Genomic DNA, 15,668 nt, shown 5'->3' with positions numbered 1-15,668 from the left:
ATCTATTCCGGGAATGTGCTGTGCTTACTGGACCAGTTCTTTTTAAGTTATTTTCCCAAGCCTATTAATGTATTTTATAGTTTTTATTCGAATGTCACAACTCACACCTCAATTCTTCACCCCTGACCAGAACACACGCTGAATTTTGCTCCCAGGTCTCCACTACCTCCTTCCCCGGGCACCCCCGCAGCCCCTAACATGCTCACTGGAGCACGGGTGGAGATTTCGCGGTCTGTCCTGGCTACTTTCCTGGGGCCCCCACTCTGTTTGTTCCTCGCACACTAAACTCGAGCCAGGCTGGAGATTTTGTCCTGAGGTCACTAGGACACCTACTTCCCCAGGCACCCCCTCTGCTCAATAGCTGACTGGAGCTGGGCTGAAGAATTCTCCTCCATGCCTTTTCTATCCCTCTTCCCAGGGGACCCCGTGCAACTCACACACCATTTGACACATAGGTGGATAGTAAGAAAAAAGACACCTACAAAGAAGGGCTGCTGGCAGTTAACTAGGGTCAATTTTTACCCCATTGATTTCAGAGAGATAGAGAAGCATCAAGTCATTGTTCTACTTAGTTGTTCCATAGAGTTGTGCATTCACTGATTTGGGGATCAAACCTGTGACCTCGGTGTGTAAGAATGATGCTCTATCTACTGGGCCATCTGGCCAGGGTCTGGATTCAAATTTAAAACAGCAGCCTAAAGTCTTTCATGTATAGGCGCTTCACATGCAAATTGCCCTTCAGGCAGAAGTTTGCACTAGCCTGCAAACTTTCTCTGCCATTGCACTTTTCAATTATAAAGTACTTCTCATTTCTAGAACACCATGGTTCCAGGACTTGAACTCATTTAAAAATGCTAACAATCTTGTTACTATTGTGCATAATCCTTAATAAACGTATAACAAAAATAATTTTTCTAACTCCTCACAATACCTCATTTATTCATGATGTTTTTACTATTTTTATGTTTTTATACAGCTAAAGCAAAGTAATTTTATTAGTGCACAATAGCTAATTTTCCTCGATAACACATGAGGATTGACTTAAAAATTATTACAAATCATAGAATTTATTAAACTGAGGTGGGAATAACATGCTGAAATAAATATCCTTTTTGTGTACAAACAGCAAGTTGAAGATCTAATCAAAGAAAGGATCCAATAGAAACTGGACCGATAACCAAACTGAACATGAATGTGCACAATTTGCATGAATGACATTTTAACATACTACCCAATAAAAGATATGTGAACAAGTAAAAATTCACATCCTATTCTTGGATACAAAAAATATATAAGGATATACATTTTCCAAAGTTGTCTATAAATATATTATGATGTGAATTACAATAGCAGGTAGGTTTTTTAAACTAAAATAAGCTCATTTTAAGTTCACTTGTTAAAGAATTGAAAACAAAATCCTAGAAAATAATGAATAGAAGCTAGCACAACAAGATGCAAAAATGTATTGTATTATGGAGCCACATTAATTAAAACAGTAGGGAGAAATGTTATAAATAAATGAGTTGATGGAACAGAATAAAATGTAAAGTAACAGACTCAAATTCATATGAAATTTTTCTATGGTAAAGATGTCTCCTTGCATCAATGGGAAAATATGTATTATATATTATAGAATAAGTGGCATTGGGACCACTGAATGGGGAAAATACTGCACAATGACATCATGTCCTCCACCAAAACCAATTCATTTTAATAACCATTCATAACTCAGATAAAACACTGGGAGCCACCTAAAACAGCAGAGTACAGAGATTAACAGGGAAAGAATGGAAAAAGATATGTTATGCAAAAATCAACCAAATGAAAATTATGTAATAACATACAATAGACTTATATGCAAAAGCAATACTAGAAATAAAGGGGAGAACTTCATAGTGGTAAGTTCAATATACCAGGAAGTTTCTAGTTCACACACACTTAATAACGTAAATTAAATGCCTATAGAACACAGCTACAGAGCACACATCTTTCAGAACCCACAGACCTTCCACACACACATCCCCCCAAAAATCAGTATGGGTATAAAAAACTACATGAGCAGCAAATTGGATTCAATACTCAGATCATCCACTATACTCAACAACTCTCCCTGTTAAACAGCACTAAGCTGTTTCTCCCAAAATGCGCACCAAGAGATGACAGCAGAGAAGCTCACTTGGGATATTTTAAAAACTGACCATAACATACTAAACAGCAAGTTTTGAGAAATTTAAAATTTTTAAATTAAAGTATGTTTTTTTACCTAATTTCAGTTAATGTGGAAATCAGTAACAAAAGGCACCTAGAAAGTCCTTATGTTTAAAAGTTATGAAATACACATCCACATAAAATTGCATTCAACATTCATAGATAATCCACTACAGCTAAATTTACTGATGCGCACTAAGCTGTTATTCCCAAGATGCACACGAGGTGGCAGCAAAAACACACACTTGGAACGTTTTTTAAAGTAACCAAATTGTTATTATAAAGCAAGTATCAAGGAACTTCAATGAATTAAAATTATATAAAGTATAAATAACCCCCAAAATATATAACCATCACAATTACAAAATAATTTCAACTGAATAATAAAAATACAACTAACCAAAAATGATGGGCAAGTGTGCATTCTTAAATTCAAATATTAGAGAAAGAAGCTGAAAGTTCTCAAGATTTGTGTCCTTAAAAACCGAAAATAGTAAATTAAATTCACCAAAAATAGAAAAAAGAAAATGTGTATGTAGAATTGTGTAGAAAGGTATATGCTTAAAATAGTAGTTTACACCTTTTTGGAATAACTTAAATTTTTGTTATTAATCTGCAACAAAGAAAAACCATTTACATTTTGGAATAAAATGTACTAGCAGAAACATAATTTTAAAATAGTAATACAGGCGTCCCCAAACTACGACCTGTGGGCCGCATGCAGCCCCCTGAGGCCATTTATCTGGCCCCCCACTGCACTTCCGGAAAGGGCATCTCTTTCATTGGTGGTCAGTGAGAGGAGCACTGTATGTGGCAGCCCTCCAAAGGTCTGAGGGACAGTGAACTGGCCCCCTCTGTAAAAAGTCTGGGGACCCCTGACTGTTGTAGTAACACCTAAGCCTTTCTTTTGCTTACCCATCCTAGTCTCGTGTCAGTCAGTGGGGAATAAAACGTTTTTTTCTAATTATTTAGCCCTATTGGTTCTAAATCTTTTGGGGGTTTTTTTGAGTGAGAGAGAGAACTGAAGGGAGAGATGAGAAGCATTAAGTCATAGTTGCAACATTTCAGTTGTTCATTGATTACTTTCTCATGTGCTTTGACAGGGGGCTCAGGCCAAGCCAGTGAACCTCTGCACAAGCCAGCAACCTTGGGATAATCTTGATCATCCTGCACTCAAGCCAGTGACCTCAGGGTTTCGAACTTGGGTCCTCAGCGTCCCAGGTCCACTGTGCCACCACCGGTCAGGCAAGGTTGAATCCTTACCAATATTCAGCCTGGTCCTGTCTACAGTCCCCCAAACACACTCATTTCTTCACTCCTCCTGTTGACAACTCTGGTCAATTCACACTCGTGTGAGCTGTGCTTTCTGAGAGCTGTCCCTGGGGGAACTCCCTGCAGCCGGGCTCTGCTGCACGCCTGTCCCTGCAGCCATGGCTGATGGGACAAGGGAGCACGGGTGCAGGGCGGAGCAACCACAGGTGAGAAGCAGATACAGAAAGGCTGTTTGGGGGGGTTGGAGGTTGTCCCAATTTCACCTGGAAGAAGTGCGTGTTTCTGTCGTTTGTCCCGTCCACTGGAGAGGAGGACACTGCTACCCTGCAAAGAGGGTCCAGGGAACATGAGTGCTGGTCCCAAGGTTCCCAAGGCCCAGCTGTGCCCTTCCCTGAAATTCTGGGTCAGCCCTGAAATTCCAAAATAATGACCTTCACCCACTTTTCTTTCTTCCTGTATCAGTTCCATTTGGGGCATTTCTGTCATCTGCAGCCCAAGGGTTCCCAGCGAGCCCAAGTGCCTGGCCCTGTCACGAGGCCGCAGCAAGAATGCGGGCAGCATGGAACCCGTGGGTGGGGGACTTCAGTCTGTGCAGAAACCCAACTCCATCCCCCTTGGCAGCTCTCAGTGAGGAGCAACCCATGTGCTGCGACTGCCCCACAAGCTCTCACATCTCCAGACTTCCTCCCATGCCTCTGTTACAGTGACGTCCCTAATGCTCCAGGACTCCCCCCCAGAATGACAATGGAGAGATCCAGAAACCCCAAATAAAGCCACTGCACACACCGGTCAGCACCCACGTTGATCATTGTGCCTCACAAATAAACACAGGCTCCTCAGTGGTGGGATGTTAACTCTTTTATTAATTTAAGGTTAACACTGTATTTGCTCTGTGGATTTCCTCTTCGGATTTGTGGGTTCAGTCAACACCTGCTGGTTTCCCCAGCTCACAGGGACAAGTCGGATGTGTACAAAGGGGAAGCAGAACCAAATGGAGACGTACAAGCTCGAAAAAATTTAAGGCAAATGTTACTCCCCTGTCACAGGGAGTCGATCAAGCAGATCTGTGCATTTCAATGAAAATATATGAAATATTTGTCAAAATAATTAATATCGGTAAAAATCAGAACACATAGCTTATAAAATGCCTACACAGGTTTGGCAGAAAGAGACCCAAGTGCACCGCCAGGCTCCTGGGACAGTCGGACCCAGGGACAGCCACCTGGAGAGCAAGTCTCTGCAGGAGCAGCGGCCACATCGGCTTCGGTAGCAGTTCCGCAACCTGGGACGTGTCAGGTGAACAATTCTGGGTGAGAGGAATCGCTGGACCTGGGGCACCTTTGCTTGACCCTGGACGACTCCTGCGGACCCTCCTCAGGAAGCTCTGGGTCAGCTGGAGGTGGGCATTTGGGCCATGAGAGCCCTAGAGACACAGACAGAGGTGGTGATAGGGACGCTGGGCTCACTCAAAGGAGAAGGCTCCAGGAAAGAGAGAACCTCCCCCTCGGGGTCTGGAATCTGGCTGTCTGAGCCCCCACAGCGATTTCAGAAGCCGCTGACTAGGTAGAAAAAGAAGCTCTGTCCCCAGTGGTCAGACACTTGATGCCCCTAGATCTATCTCTTTTACGATCTGGCCAAGCCGTCCCCCACACAGCTCTGTGGCAGCTGGAGGAGCAGGTGTGGGGCTCCTCCTTCTTCCCACCTGGCACAGCCAGGTTCTGTGGGCGGGACCTGGTGGCTGAGATTCCGGTTGCTGCTCTAAAGCCCGGGGAGAGAGGCTGTGTCTTGACTTTCTGCTTTGGTCTTCAAGGTTCAGTAAACTGTTGGTCCCAAGGCTGCCCTGGAGCTGATGCTGTGGACTCCCAGGACATGCTGGGTTTGTCAGAGAACGCTGTGTAGCTGAGGACATCGCTGCTCCTGGAACACCTCCTGAAGGCCCCCCCCTCCCGGTCTGGGTGCCCCGAGATGCTGCTAAAGGACTTGCTCCCGGCAGGGCAGAGCTGGCAGGTCAGGGGGCTCCCTGGAAACGGGCTCTGGCCCAGTCTGCAGGCAGGTGGACGGGATGGATGGGAGCGGCCTGTCCCTCTGCGGGTGGTAGGGTCCCTAACCAGCCAGGAGGCACGTGCGGCAGCAGAACTGAATGAAGAGCTTTCGCTCACAGAGCCGGTTGGACTTCACCATCTCACAGAACGTCTCATCGGCTGGGGCCCCCAAGAGAGAAAGGGCACATGTCAGACTTGGGGGCCTGTTTGGTTGTTCTGACCACCCCACGGTGCTGGCCCCGGTGGTGTTCCAGGCCAAGGGGTCACAGGAGGAGGGAGAGTGTGTCGGGAGCCGATCCACTAATGCTGGCTAACAAGGTCACAGCAGGAGAAGATCCACAACTGCTGGTTGACAAAGTCACAGCAGAAGAAGACCAATGACTGCTGGTTGATAAAGTCACTGCAGTGAAGACTAATAGCTGTGGGTTGACAAAGTCACTGCAGAGGAAAGGCACAACGATACTTCCCCCTTTGACCTTTTGAATTAATCTGGCCTTATATCCCCCCTTTCCTGGGTGTGTGCTATTATTTATGGCACAGGGATAATAGTACCGTGCTTTCCCTGTAGATTCGTAGCAATTTCTTTGGAAATGAGACAGAAGGTGTAAGTTCCACAGAAAAGCCTGTAAGCCCCTTGAACTGGACTCATAAACGCAAGAGGCTGCCCATGATATCCCTCATAAAGGGTTAAGTTTGTAGGAGAATTTCTTCTTATTAATCATGTTAGAAAGAATAAAGTTAGAACCTAACTAGTGTATGAATATAGTAAATAAATAAAGTTTAACTAGACATTAGAATCTTAGGTAAGGCGTAGTGGAGTGGCCCGTTTTGTGACCTTGGATGGGAGCACAGCCGGCAAGTAAAGAATGTCTTGTTAAAAGACTTGTTTTGTGACTGAAGGCAGTTGCTGGGCTTTTCTCAGTAAAACATTCTCATGAGATTTTTGTATTTTCCAAGAATAAGGAGAGGAATGTGGTAGGATCCATAGCAGCAATAGCAATTAATGCCTTCTGATATTATGTTGCTACTAAGCTATCTTGCAGGTGCACTCTATGTATCTTTAAGCAAAAGTTACTCTTTATGTTATGCCAATTTCTCAGTAAAACAAGCTTTGAGTGGAACGGTACAAGGACAAAATCATTTCTAAAAGGCATTCAACAAACCAATCACCAGTAGCTGGGTTGTGGCAGGAGTGTGTCTGGTCAACCTGAGTGGCCTGAAGGGGAGGGAGGGAGACTAGAGGAGGCCTGGGGGGGGGGGCAGGAGGGCAAAGGAGGGAAAGCATGTCTGCTCAGAGGGCTGCCTTTTCCATGTGTTCTTTTCCGTCCCTTTGTGACCCGAAGCCGGCGGGCTTACTCCTCCGAGAGCAATCCCGCAGGTAATGTGGGGCAGGGTGCACCTGTCACTCGCGAGAGCTCACCGTTGCTACAGGTGTGGTTGGTGATGCACGAGGTCCCCAGCCGCGTGAAGCCCTGCTTACATCGGCTACAGTTTCTGCTGGAGCCCTCACAGCTCAGGCAGTTCTCATCACACCTGTGCGGGGACACATGTTCCCACTGCCACACAGAGAGGAGGTCCACCCTCTCTAGGCCCCTGCCCTCCAGACCCCTGCCCCTCGCTGTGGCCGTGTCTCCTGCGATGGGCTCACACCCTGGCCAAGCGTCTGCACACCCTTCCTCCCGTCTGACCGCTCTCTTCCCCGGGCGGGGAGGATGGTCTGTCCACAGAGCAGAGCATGCCCAAGGCTGACAGGCCCCGGCCTCCAAGGCTCCATCTCTGTCACCTGGACATCCCTATGCACTTGCGGGCTCTGGACGATGCCCCTCCAGGTATGTGACAAAGCTGATTTGGGAGCTGGCCTGGGGACTGCTGCTACCTACCAGACTGACCTTCCTGGGTGGTGCTGTGGCCTCTTGTCCGGAGTGGGAGCAGGGGTGAGGGGGGATGTTCTGCTCTGGGGCCACATCTGGGCCAGGGCTCCACGTGATGCCTTTTCTGAGCTGAGCTCCCGGGGACTGGTCTCCCCAGCACACAGGTCCACTGCCCGCTTCCTGTCCTACTGTGTGGATGCATCCTGACCGTGGCACAGCTGGGGGCCCCAGGGCTCTGCTACTGGGGTGTGAGCACCTCCAAGCAGGTACCTGGGTCTGCTTCCTGCCCTCTCCCAGCTACATGGTGCCTGGCACACAGGAGGTGCACCTTGCCTACAGGCGTCCCCTGCTCTGAGAATGGTTTCTGCTTGCCCACCTCAGGGGCGAGATGCTGCACAGCAGTCCCCCAGCTCCCGGGCAAGGGGACTGCCCACCTCGGCCCTCTCACCACCCCTCAGCGGGCACAGGCACCACCGTTCCCGGAGGTCTGGGTCTGACCGGGAAGACCGTCGACGGGCATGTACCTTCGGCACACTTTGTGGGGCAGACCCGGCATCTCCTCTGGGTAGTAGCCCTCACCACAGGCCTGCACACACTTCCAGTCCTGGAAGTGGAAGTCTGTGGCACAGTGAATACACTCTTCTCTGCTGGGTCCTGTGGGAAAAGCAGCAGCTATCAGGGACTGCCTGCCCACCTTGTGTCCCAGGCCTGCTAGAGGGTCTCTGAGAGCGACTGCTGCTCATCTGTCCCCTGGCCACCACCACAGCTGGACTTCAGGTGCCCGCTGTGGGTCTGCACTTGGCTCTCCTCACTTGCTCCTGGGAGGTCAGCCCACCCCTCACAGCTGGGGACATGGAGGCCTGAGCCCCACGTACCCCCAATCTGACTCATGCTGGTAGCCATGATTCCACAGCCTTCCTTTCCCACCAGACCAGGCCACATGTGGCTCCATGACCGGACACGTGGCCACACCAAATGGACATGTGCTGTGAGCCCACGATACACACACAGACTGGACTTCAGAGCCTCAGCAGAAGAGATAGTCGTTTTTTTACATTGATGATATATTCAAACAACAGTATTTCAGATACATAGGGTTAATTAAGATATTATATTAGCATGATTTTCCCCTGCTTTTCTAGAAAACTTATAATGCACCCTATTTCTGTTGGACAGACCATGTACATGACAGAGAGATGGAAAGATGACGTCTGGTGGGAAAGGTGTGGACAGGTGTTTGGTACAGATGACAGGGACAGAGAAGAAACGAGTGGGGCTCCCGGGGAGGGCGTGGTGGCCGAGGACAGGTGCTTCTGACACAGCGCACACCGGACACGAAGCATGGAAATGGGGTCCCTGTCCCCGAGGCTGCTGTGGGTAGATACACACGTCCCAGGATCTCAGAAAGAACCCGGGCAGGCAGGCACAGGGAGGAGGGCAGACATCCAGACACCGTAGGTCTGCTGGGTACAAACCCTGCGGTGACAGAGGGCTGCAGTGAGGGAGAGCCAGCAGAGACTGGACACTGTCAGCCACCAGCCATCTGGAGCCACAGGAAAAGAACATTGAATGGAAATACTGATGGCAAAAGCATTAGCACAGCACAGGCCTGAGGTTTACAGATTCAAGTGTCTGTGACATTTGACTGAGTGACGTCAGCAATGCTCTTCAGTCAACCTGGGCCAGGCACCCACCAAGTCTCAGAAACAAAGAATAAGAAAGAGACAAAAAGGCCACAGGCAGCCCTGGCCAGTTGGCTCAGTGGTAGAGCATCAGCCTGGCATGTGGAAGTCCCAGGTTCGATTCCTGGTCAGTGCACATAGGAGAAGCGCCCATCTGCTTCTCCACCCTTACCCCTCTCTTTCCTTTCTCTCTCTTCCCCACCCGCAGCCAAGGCTCCATTGGAGCAAAGTTGGCCTGGGCGCTGAGGACAGCTCCATGGCCTCCACCTCAGGTGCTAGAATGGCTCCAGTTGCAACAGAGCAATGCCCCAGATGGGCAGAGCATCACCCCCTGGGGGGCATGCCAGGTAGATCCTGGTCAGGCATATGTGGGAGTCTGTCTCTCTGCCTCCCCGCTTCTCATTTCAGAAAAATACAATAATAATAATAATAATAATAATAATAATAATAATAAAGGCCACAGGGTAAACAGCTGGGAGCAGCCACTGTGCTCCTTGTGCTGGGCCCAGCTCCATGGGGCTTCCAGGGGGGCCCAGAAGGGACGTCTCCTCCTGGCTGCAAGGGTTCCGGGGTGCCCACTGCTGGAGAGCACAGCCTACAGCCACGTGGGGTCACATGTCCACAGTAGGAGAGGCACCCATCATGCCCCATTTCCCAGGACCTGGGCTATGGCAACTGTGACCTAGCAGACACCTGATTCTCGATGGTGACAGCAGCAACGAGCTCCACCTAACGGGCAATTCTCAGAACAAGGACGACAGTGCTGGGTGAGGAAGGAGACTCGGGAGAAGACAGCTGGGAACACGTCTGAGACCACAGACTCCGGACGCATTCCCACACCCAAGTGCAAATGACTCGCAGCACGAAGCCTAATAAAGCAAAGGCATTCTCACTGTTCTACATAAACACGGTGCCTGGGAGACATCTGTGCTGTCATCTCGGTGGGGAATTTTAAGACATAAACTTTCCTATGGAAGTAGTTTTCTCTGTGACTAAAGTGTTCACAATAAGCAAAGACAGGTACACAGAACAAGGGCACTGTTTTAAAGCCTTTTTCCCTTCAGCACCTGAACCACCCTCGTCTCTGAGTCTACAGCGTCGCGTCCAGGACTGTGCCTTCTTGTGCAAGCACGGAGCTGCAGACAGGCTCCCTCACGAGCAGTCCGCAGCCTGCTCAGCTGGGAATTCAGGCTGATCATTCTAAGAGCACCCAGGTGGCCCTGGCTGGATAGAAGGTCAACCCGGCATGCCAAAGGTCACAGGTTCAATCTCCAGTCAGAACACCTATAAGCAACCAGTGATCGCACAACTAAAACTGAACTAAGTAAAATCAGTTGACTTTTCTCTCTCTCCCCCACTCCCCACTTCCCCCCCCCCAATTCAATGAAAGCAAATTCTTTAATTCTTTTTATCAATTTTAGGAGGAGAGGAAGGGAGAGAGAAAGAGCAGGAACATCGATCTGGTGCTATATCTGCCCTGACCAGAAATCAAACCAGCAACCTCTGTGGTTTGGGACGATGTTCTAACCAACCTAGCGACCCAGCCTGGGATACAAAATTTATTTTAAAGTATGACATTCTGACTTTTCTTTTTTAGCTTGTAAAATTGTAATACTGTCGGTAACATAAAATCTTTTTAATTGTACAACTCAGTGGCATTAGGTACATTCACATGCTGTGCAACCATCACCACCATCCATCCATTCATCCCCTGACAGACATTTTCATCTTACCAAACTCAAACTTCACACCTGTAAACAGTAACCTATCCCCCCTCCCTCCTGCCCCTGCCAGGGCCTCTGTGACTTTACCGCTACAAACCCCTGGCCTACTGAGGAATCCTAAGGCCTTCTTGGTTTGAAGAGGGTTCGGCCACCCCCCTGCGTCACCCAGGTCCCGGGACGGCGCGGCACAGCGAAACCCAGGCCTGTGCGGCCGTGAACTCACCCACACAGGTGCGGCAGGTGTGGTGGCAGTCCTCACACTTGACCAGCTCGGAATCGAAGTAGGTGCCCGGCTCACAGTCAGGGACGCAGCTGCCCCATGCAAGGCTGTCGGAGGGGGAAAAAGGCAGATTTTGACATCCCTTCCGAATTCTAATTAAATGAAGATTTGCCCTCAAGGTCTTTCATGAGAGAAAATGCAAGTCTCTGAAGCCCAGCTGAGTTCATAAAGGTTCTGAGCCGACATAAGCGGAAAAGCGGTTCTGATTCTGGCGGAGGTCCAGCTGGGAGGGTTGTTCTGGGCCTGAGAGCAGGACCATTGCCAGCAGGTGGGAAACGGGAAGGAGCAGAACTCCGTGTCTCACCTGAACCCCTCCTGGCAGTCAGTGCACTTCTCCGCGTCACCCATGCACCTCTTACAGCTTGCGTGGCACTTCAGGCATTTTTTCTGACCTGAAGGAAGAGACGAGAGGGAAGTGGGAGAATGTCGGCACGTCAGACCTGGGCCCACGGGGCTCCTGTCCCCAGCGGGGCTGACCGAGCAGCCGTCACCGGGCGTCAGCTCCAGGACGGATGATGCAGGAATCGGGCAGCCATGTTGGGACCACAAGCCCTGTGTCACATGTCAGGGGTCTTAGCTCTTTTTTCTGCAATAAACCAAAGTCCACAGACAACGTGGGGGGCCCTGTCCAGAGAACACAAGCTCGGTTCTGCTAACTTCAACAGGACAGAAGCCAGTTCCTGGCTGACTGAGCAGAGATGACTCAGGGCCTTTGCACACATGACAGGGTGGAGCCTGAGGGTGCCCCTGAGCCCCCCCACCAGCATCCTCCAGGGGTCTTTACTGAACACTTGGTGACAGTGGACATAGACACGCATAATCACCACAGCAGAACGGTGGCTTCTTTCACCTTGTTTAGGAATGACCCTCCATCCACTTGACCCAGACGCTCTCTCTGCCTCTTCCCAGGGAACCGAGTTGATGAAACACGGAGTGATGTCCTGGGCCCCTGAGTCCCCCACCTCTGCCCACTTCCTGAGACTGGCAGAGCTACCCACCTGGCTTCCCTGCTCTGAGTTCAAGACCCACCTGTGTCATCATTAGTCATGGGCTTCTTGTCACCTCTCAGCAATGTCCCCTCATGGCCCCTCTGAGGGGTGTGGTCACTGTGTGCCGAGTGCACCACAAACACTAGCCTCTTTAGCCAGTGGGCGGCACCGCATTTCTGGGGGGCTGCAAACTGTCTGTCTTCACTCACACCCACTGCAGCCCAGGAAGTCTTCCTAAGGGGGCCCTTCACCCAGTTTCGACCATCAAGTCCACAAGTGGGAGCCGACGACCCATCCGCCACCCCCACCTGCCTGTGCAAGCACTCTGCCAACACACCCAGGGCTGCAGGGGGAGACAGTGCAGGGCAGGCGGCAGGGCACCCCGGAGGCCTTCCTGTTTTGATGTCTGAAGTCCCTGATGTCTGATGTCAGTCATTGCTGACCCGAGAGCCGCTGGCCTGAGCTGTCTCTCTGCCTGTCCTCAGTAACAGAAGTTGACTTTCAGAAGTGAGATTCCACAAACCAGCAGGTTCATGTCAGCATCAGTGCACCTGCTCTGACCACGTCTGTGTGAGACTGGCCAGGAGCGCCCGGTCTGAAGGCTCTATAGAGTCACCATTGCGCCCTCCCTCCCCTGGTCAGAGTTCTTTCTCAGAGGGACGGGTGCACAGGGAGCAGAGGGCAGGAAAGTCCCACCGGGGAGGGAACCCCAGCCCAGGGAATGGCAGACTCGTCATTTCAATGCCCAGCAACATGCATTTACCTTCATGAGCATAAGACCCGGCAGGACAGAGGGTCACGCAGGTGTTCATCTCCTGATGGTGGTAGAACCCGCGGCAGCAAGACAGGCACTGGGTTGGACCCCTGCCCGAGCACGTCTCACATCCCCTGTGGCACCGGCCACAGCATCTGGCTGCTGTGTCCCCGAAGTAGCCCAAGGGGCACGTGCTCACGCACTTCCTGGAGGACCAGGAGCAGAGAGGGCCTTTGCAACACTCTGCCAACACGTCGTTCACCCCCTTCCCCAACCGCAGCAGCACAAATGCCACAGCCAGTTGAGCCCAGCCAGGGAAGAACAGAAGGCTGCAGGGAACCATAGCTGTCCTGTCTGCCCCCCCTCCCAGAACACAGAGGCCCAGGGTGGGGGTGGGGGTCGGAGGTCGAAGGTAAAGCCATCCCTGGGAAGGCAGAGGCTGGGACCCCTGCCCCTTACACATCGCCCTAGGGAAGCACCATGTAACTGTGGAGCTACTGTGAAGACTGCGGGTCCAGACACCATAATCCTGACAACTCCCACTACTGCCAAGGTAGAAGGCATACCCGCCTGGGTCCACCGCAGTCGGCTGAAGCTTGTGGTCCCAGCAGAGACACCTTTGTGGACAGCGAAGACTGACCCTGCCAACCCTTGTAAGCTGACCCTAAGAAGGACAGCATGCCCTGCTTCAGCCACAAACCAGAAGTTAACTGGTCCACGCATGGAGACTTTGGGGAGGGAGGGAAACTAAGGTAAAGGAAAGCCAAGTAAGTCATCTTAAGGTTTGATGCATGCACTGCTATGAGTCATACAGAAAGGGGGTGTAAGTCCCTTGGCTGAGAGAGAAGCTACAAGGTAAATGAAAGTTATATATGTGCTCATAGCTACCACTATAGAATAATCTGTGAATATTGGTCATGTGTCCAATAGGCTACTTAGGAAAAGGACACCTCCAAAAAGCAATCTTTAAAAGAGAATTACTTAGTACTAACTTAGTCTTTGCTGAAGGTTAAGGTTTTTAGGAATTAAGAATTCTAATAAATTAAAAAGAAATTGTATGGTTTTAATAATAAAAAGTATAAAATATTAAAATACTTTTAAAAAGAAAAGGAAAAGCAAGTTGTTATGAAGGCCAGTTATTTCTGGATAAGAAAGTGCATAAAAGTTGAAGGTTTATGTAAGTTGCAGAAGGTTTGTGTAAGTTGCAGAAGGTTTGTGTAAGTTGCAGAAGGTTTGTGCAAGTTGTCAGAAGTTAGTACAAAGAAAAAAATGCAAGGCAGAAAGAAATTCGTCCATAAAGCTTGTAGTACTAAGGGCACACTATCAGCGTGCCAGCACATACTAGGAAGGACCCCTGACCTAATTAGCTTATAGCTACAGCTAAAGTAGAAAATTCTCATAAGCCCCAGCCTTATACCATTCTCCCCACTGATGAAGAATCAAGGATTTAATTTATGCCCAAAAAAGATAGGGGAATGTTAAATTCAAGGAGTACTGACATGCTGGGGCTGCCAAGAGTGTACAAGGTCCCTGTGACGCTAAGAACAAAGAGTTCAGCAACATCCTGCATTGAGTCAGAGACCCTTATCAGAAGTTTATGTTTGAAATTCTCCACTGAGTAATACCCCCCCGTAACTGCGCACGACCTCCCTAGCCAATGACTAACAGCCACATCAGCTTCTGTATGATGCTTGCTCATCCTAGACAGCCACCCTATAAAAAGGAGCCATTTTAGAAGCTCGGAGCTGCAGTCCCTGTGCAGGTTTGGGGGTCTGCAGTCCCTGCGCAGTTTGTTGGCTGCGCAGGTTTGGTTGGCTGCAGTCCCTGTGCAGGTTTGGGGGGCTGCAGTCCCTGCGCAGTTTGTTGGCTGCGCAGGTTTGGTTGGCTGCAGTGCTCCAGTCTCTTCGGAGGCGTGGGTTGCCTGCAGTCCCTGCGCAGGTTTGGGGGGCTGCAGTGTTCCCCTGTGTGGGTTACCTGCATCCCCTGTGCAGGTTTAGGGGGCTGCAGTGCTCCCTTGCATGGGTTGCCTGCAGTCCCTGTGCAGGTCTGCAATAAAACTTATAAAATTTACTTTGCGTCTGCTGTAGTCTATCTCCTGGGATGTAACATGACCCTCTAGGTAGAACAGCAGCGGCAGGTGGGAACCCAGATCTGTGGTGAGAAGAATGCTGTACAAGGCCAGAAGAGAGGCTGGTGGGGGCAGGTGAGGCTGTGTTCCACGATGCTGGACCAGCCAGCCGTCACATCTGCATCCGGAAGACAAAGCAACGTCACGGGGGTGTTGAGGGCATTTGGGCCACTGCCAGGAGCACTGCTGACCCCACAGGAAACAGCGGGAAAGACGGGCGGGGGGCCAGGCTGGATGTCCACGTGCCCGCGATTGAGGGTGTGGCGGGCCCCTTTCAGCCGTCCTCCCTGTGGCCCTCCCTGTCTCCCTCTGGTTAACTCTGGGGCCAGGCATTGCTGTAAAGTGACGGGGACACAGCAGGAGCTCACTGGACACCAGCAGCCTCACCCTCTGGGGGCTTCCCTCTCATGTCACAGGGAGAGCCCGGTATGAGCACCAGTCACCAGAGGCATGTCCAGACGTGTCCTCTTCCCCCTGGCCTGACACATGTGTCCACGGCATGCCAAGGCTTGCACAGTGGGGGAGAGGCTGCCCCACCAACCATCCCTCTCCCTCCTCCTCCAGGACAGGGCTCAGGAAAGACTGCCGGCTGAGAGGGCCCCGTGGGCCATTGTGAAGGCTTTCGACACTTCAGAAAGGACAAAAGAAACTTCCATCAGGTTTTAGTCATGGGGGAGGTGGGAGTCAGTTCACAGCAAAGAGGAGGTGATCTGCTGGC

At 50.4% G+C, this 15,668-nt stretch overlaps 1 protein-coding gene across 1 annotated transcript; it reads right to left on the bottom strand.

The window, feature by feature from the left end:
- Positions 1–4,393: 4,393 nt before the first annotated feature.
- LOC136378420 (proprotein convertase subtilisin/kexin type 6-like) lies at positions 4,394–12,940 on the bottom strand. Its single transcript, XM_066345355.1, has 6 exons — positions 12,832–12,940; positions 11,384–11,471; positions 11,023–11,126; positions 7,918–8,047; positions 6,943–7,055; positions 4,394–5,681 (listed from the first exon to the last, which is right to left on the bottom strand). Exons 1-6 carry the CDS (start codon positions 12,878–12,880, stop codon positions 5,584–5,586), a joined length of 582 nt encoding a protein of 193 aa, XP_066201452.1. The 5' UTR covers positions 12,881–12,940; the 3' UTR covers positions 4,394–5,583.
- Between the last annotated feature and the right edge of the window lie 2,728 nt (positions 12,941–15,668).

The sequence above is a fragment of the Saccopteryx leptura genome, chromosome 7, assembly GCF_036850995.1.
Source record: "Saccopteryx leptura isolate mSacLep1 chromosome 7, mSacLep1_pri_phased_curated, whole genome shotgun sequence".
NCBI lineage: Eukaryota > Metazoa > Chordata > Mammalia > Chiroptera > Emballonuridae > Saccopteryx > Saccopteryx leptura.
This window is presented reverse-complemented; position numbering and strand designations above follow the sequence as displayed.

Coding starts and splice junctions, on each gene's coding strand:
- LOC136378420 (XM_066345355.1), bottom strand. CDS start 12,880: ATGAACACCTGCGTGACCCTCTGTCCTGCCGGGTCTTATGCTCATGAA. Junction 8,048..11,022: donor CACCTGCCGCACCTGTGTGG/GTGAGTTCACGG, acceptor CTTTTCCCACAG/GACCCAGCAGAGAAGAGTGT. Junction 5,682..6,942: donor CAACCACACCTGTAGCAACG/GTGAGCTCTCGC, acceptor TGGGGGCCCCAG/CCGATGAGACGTTCTGTGAG.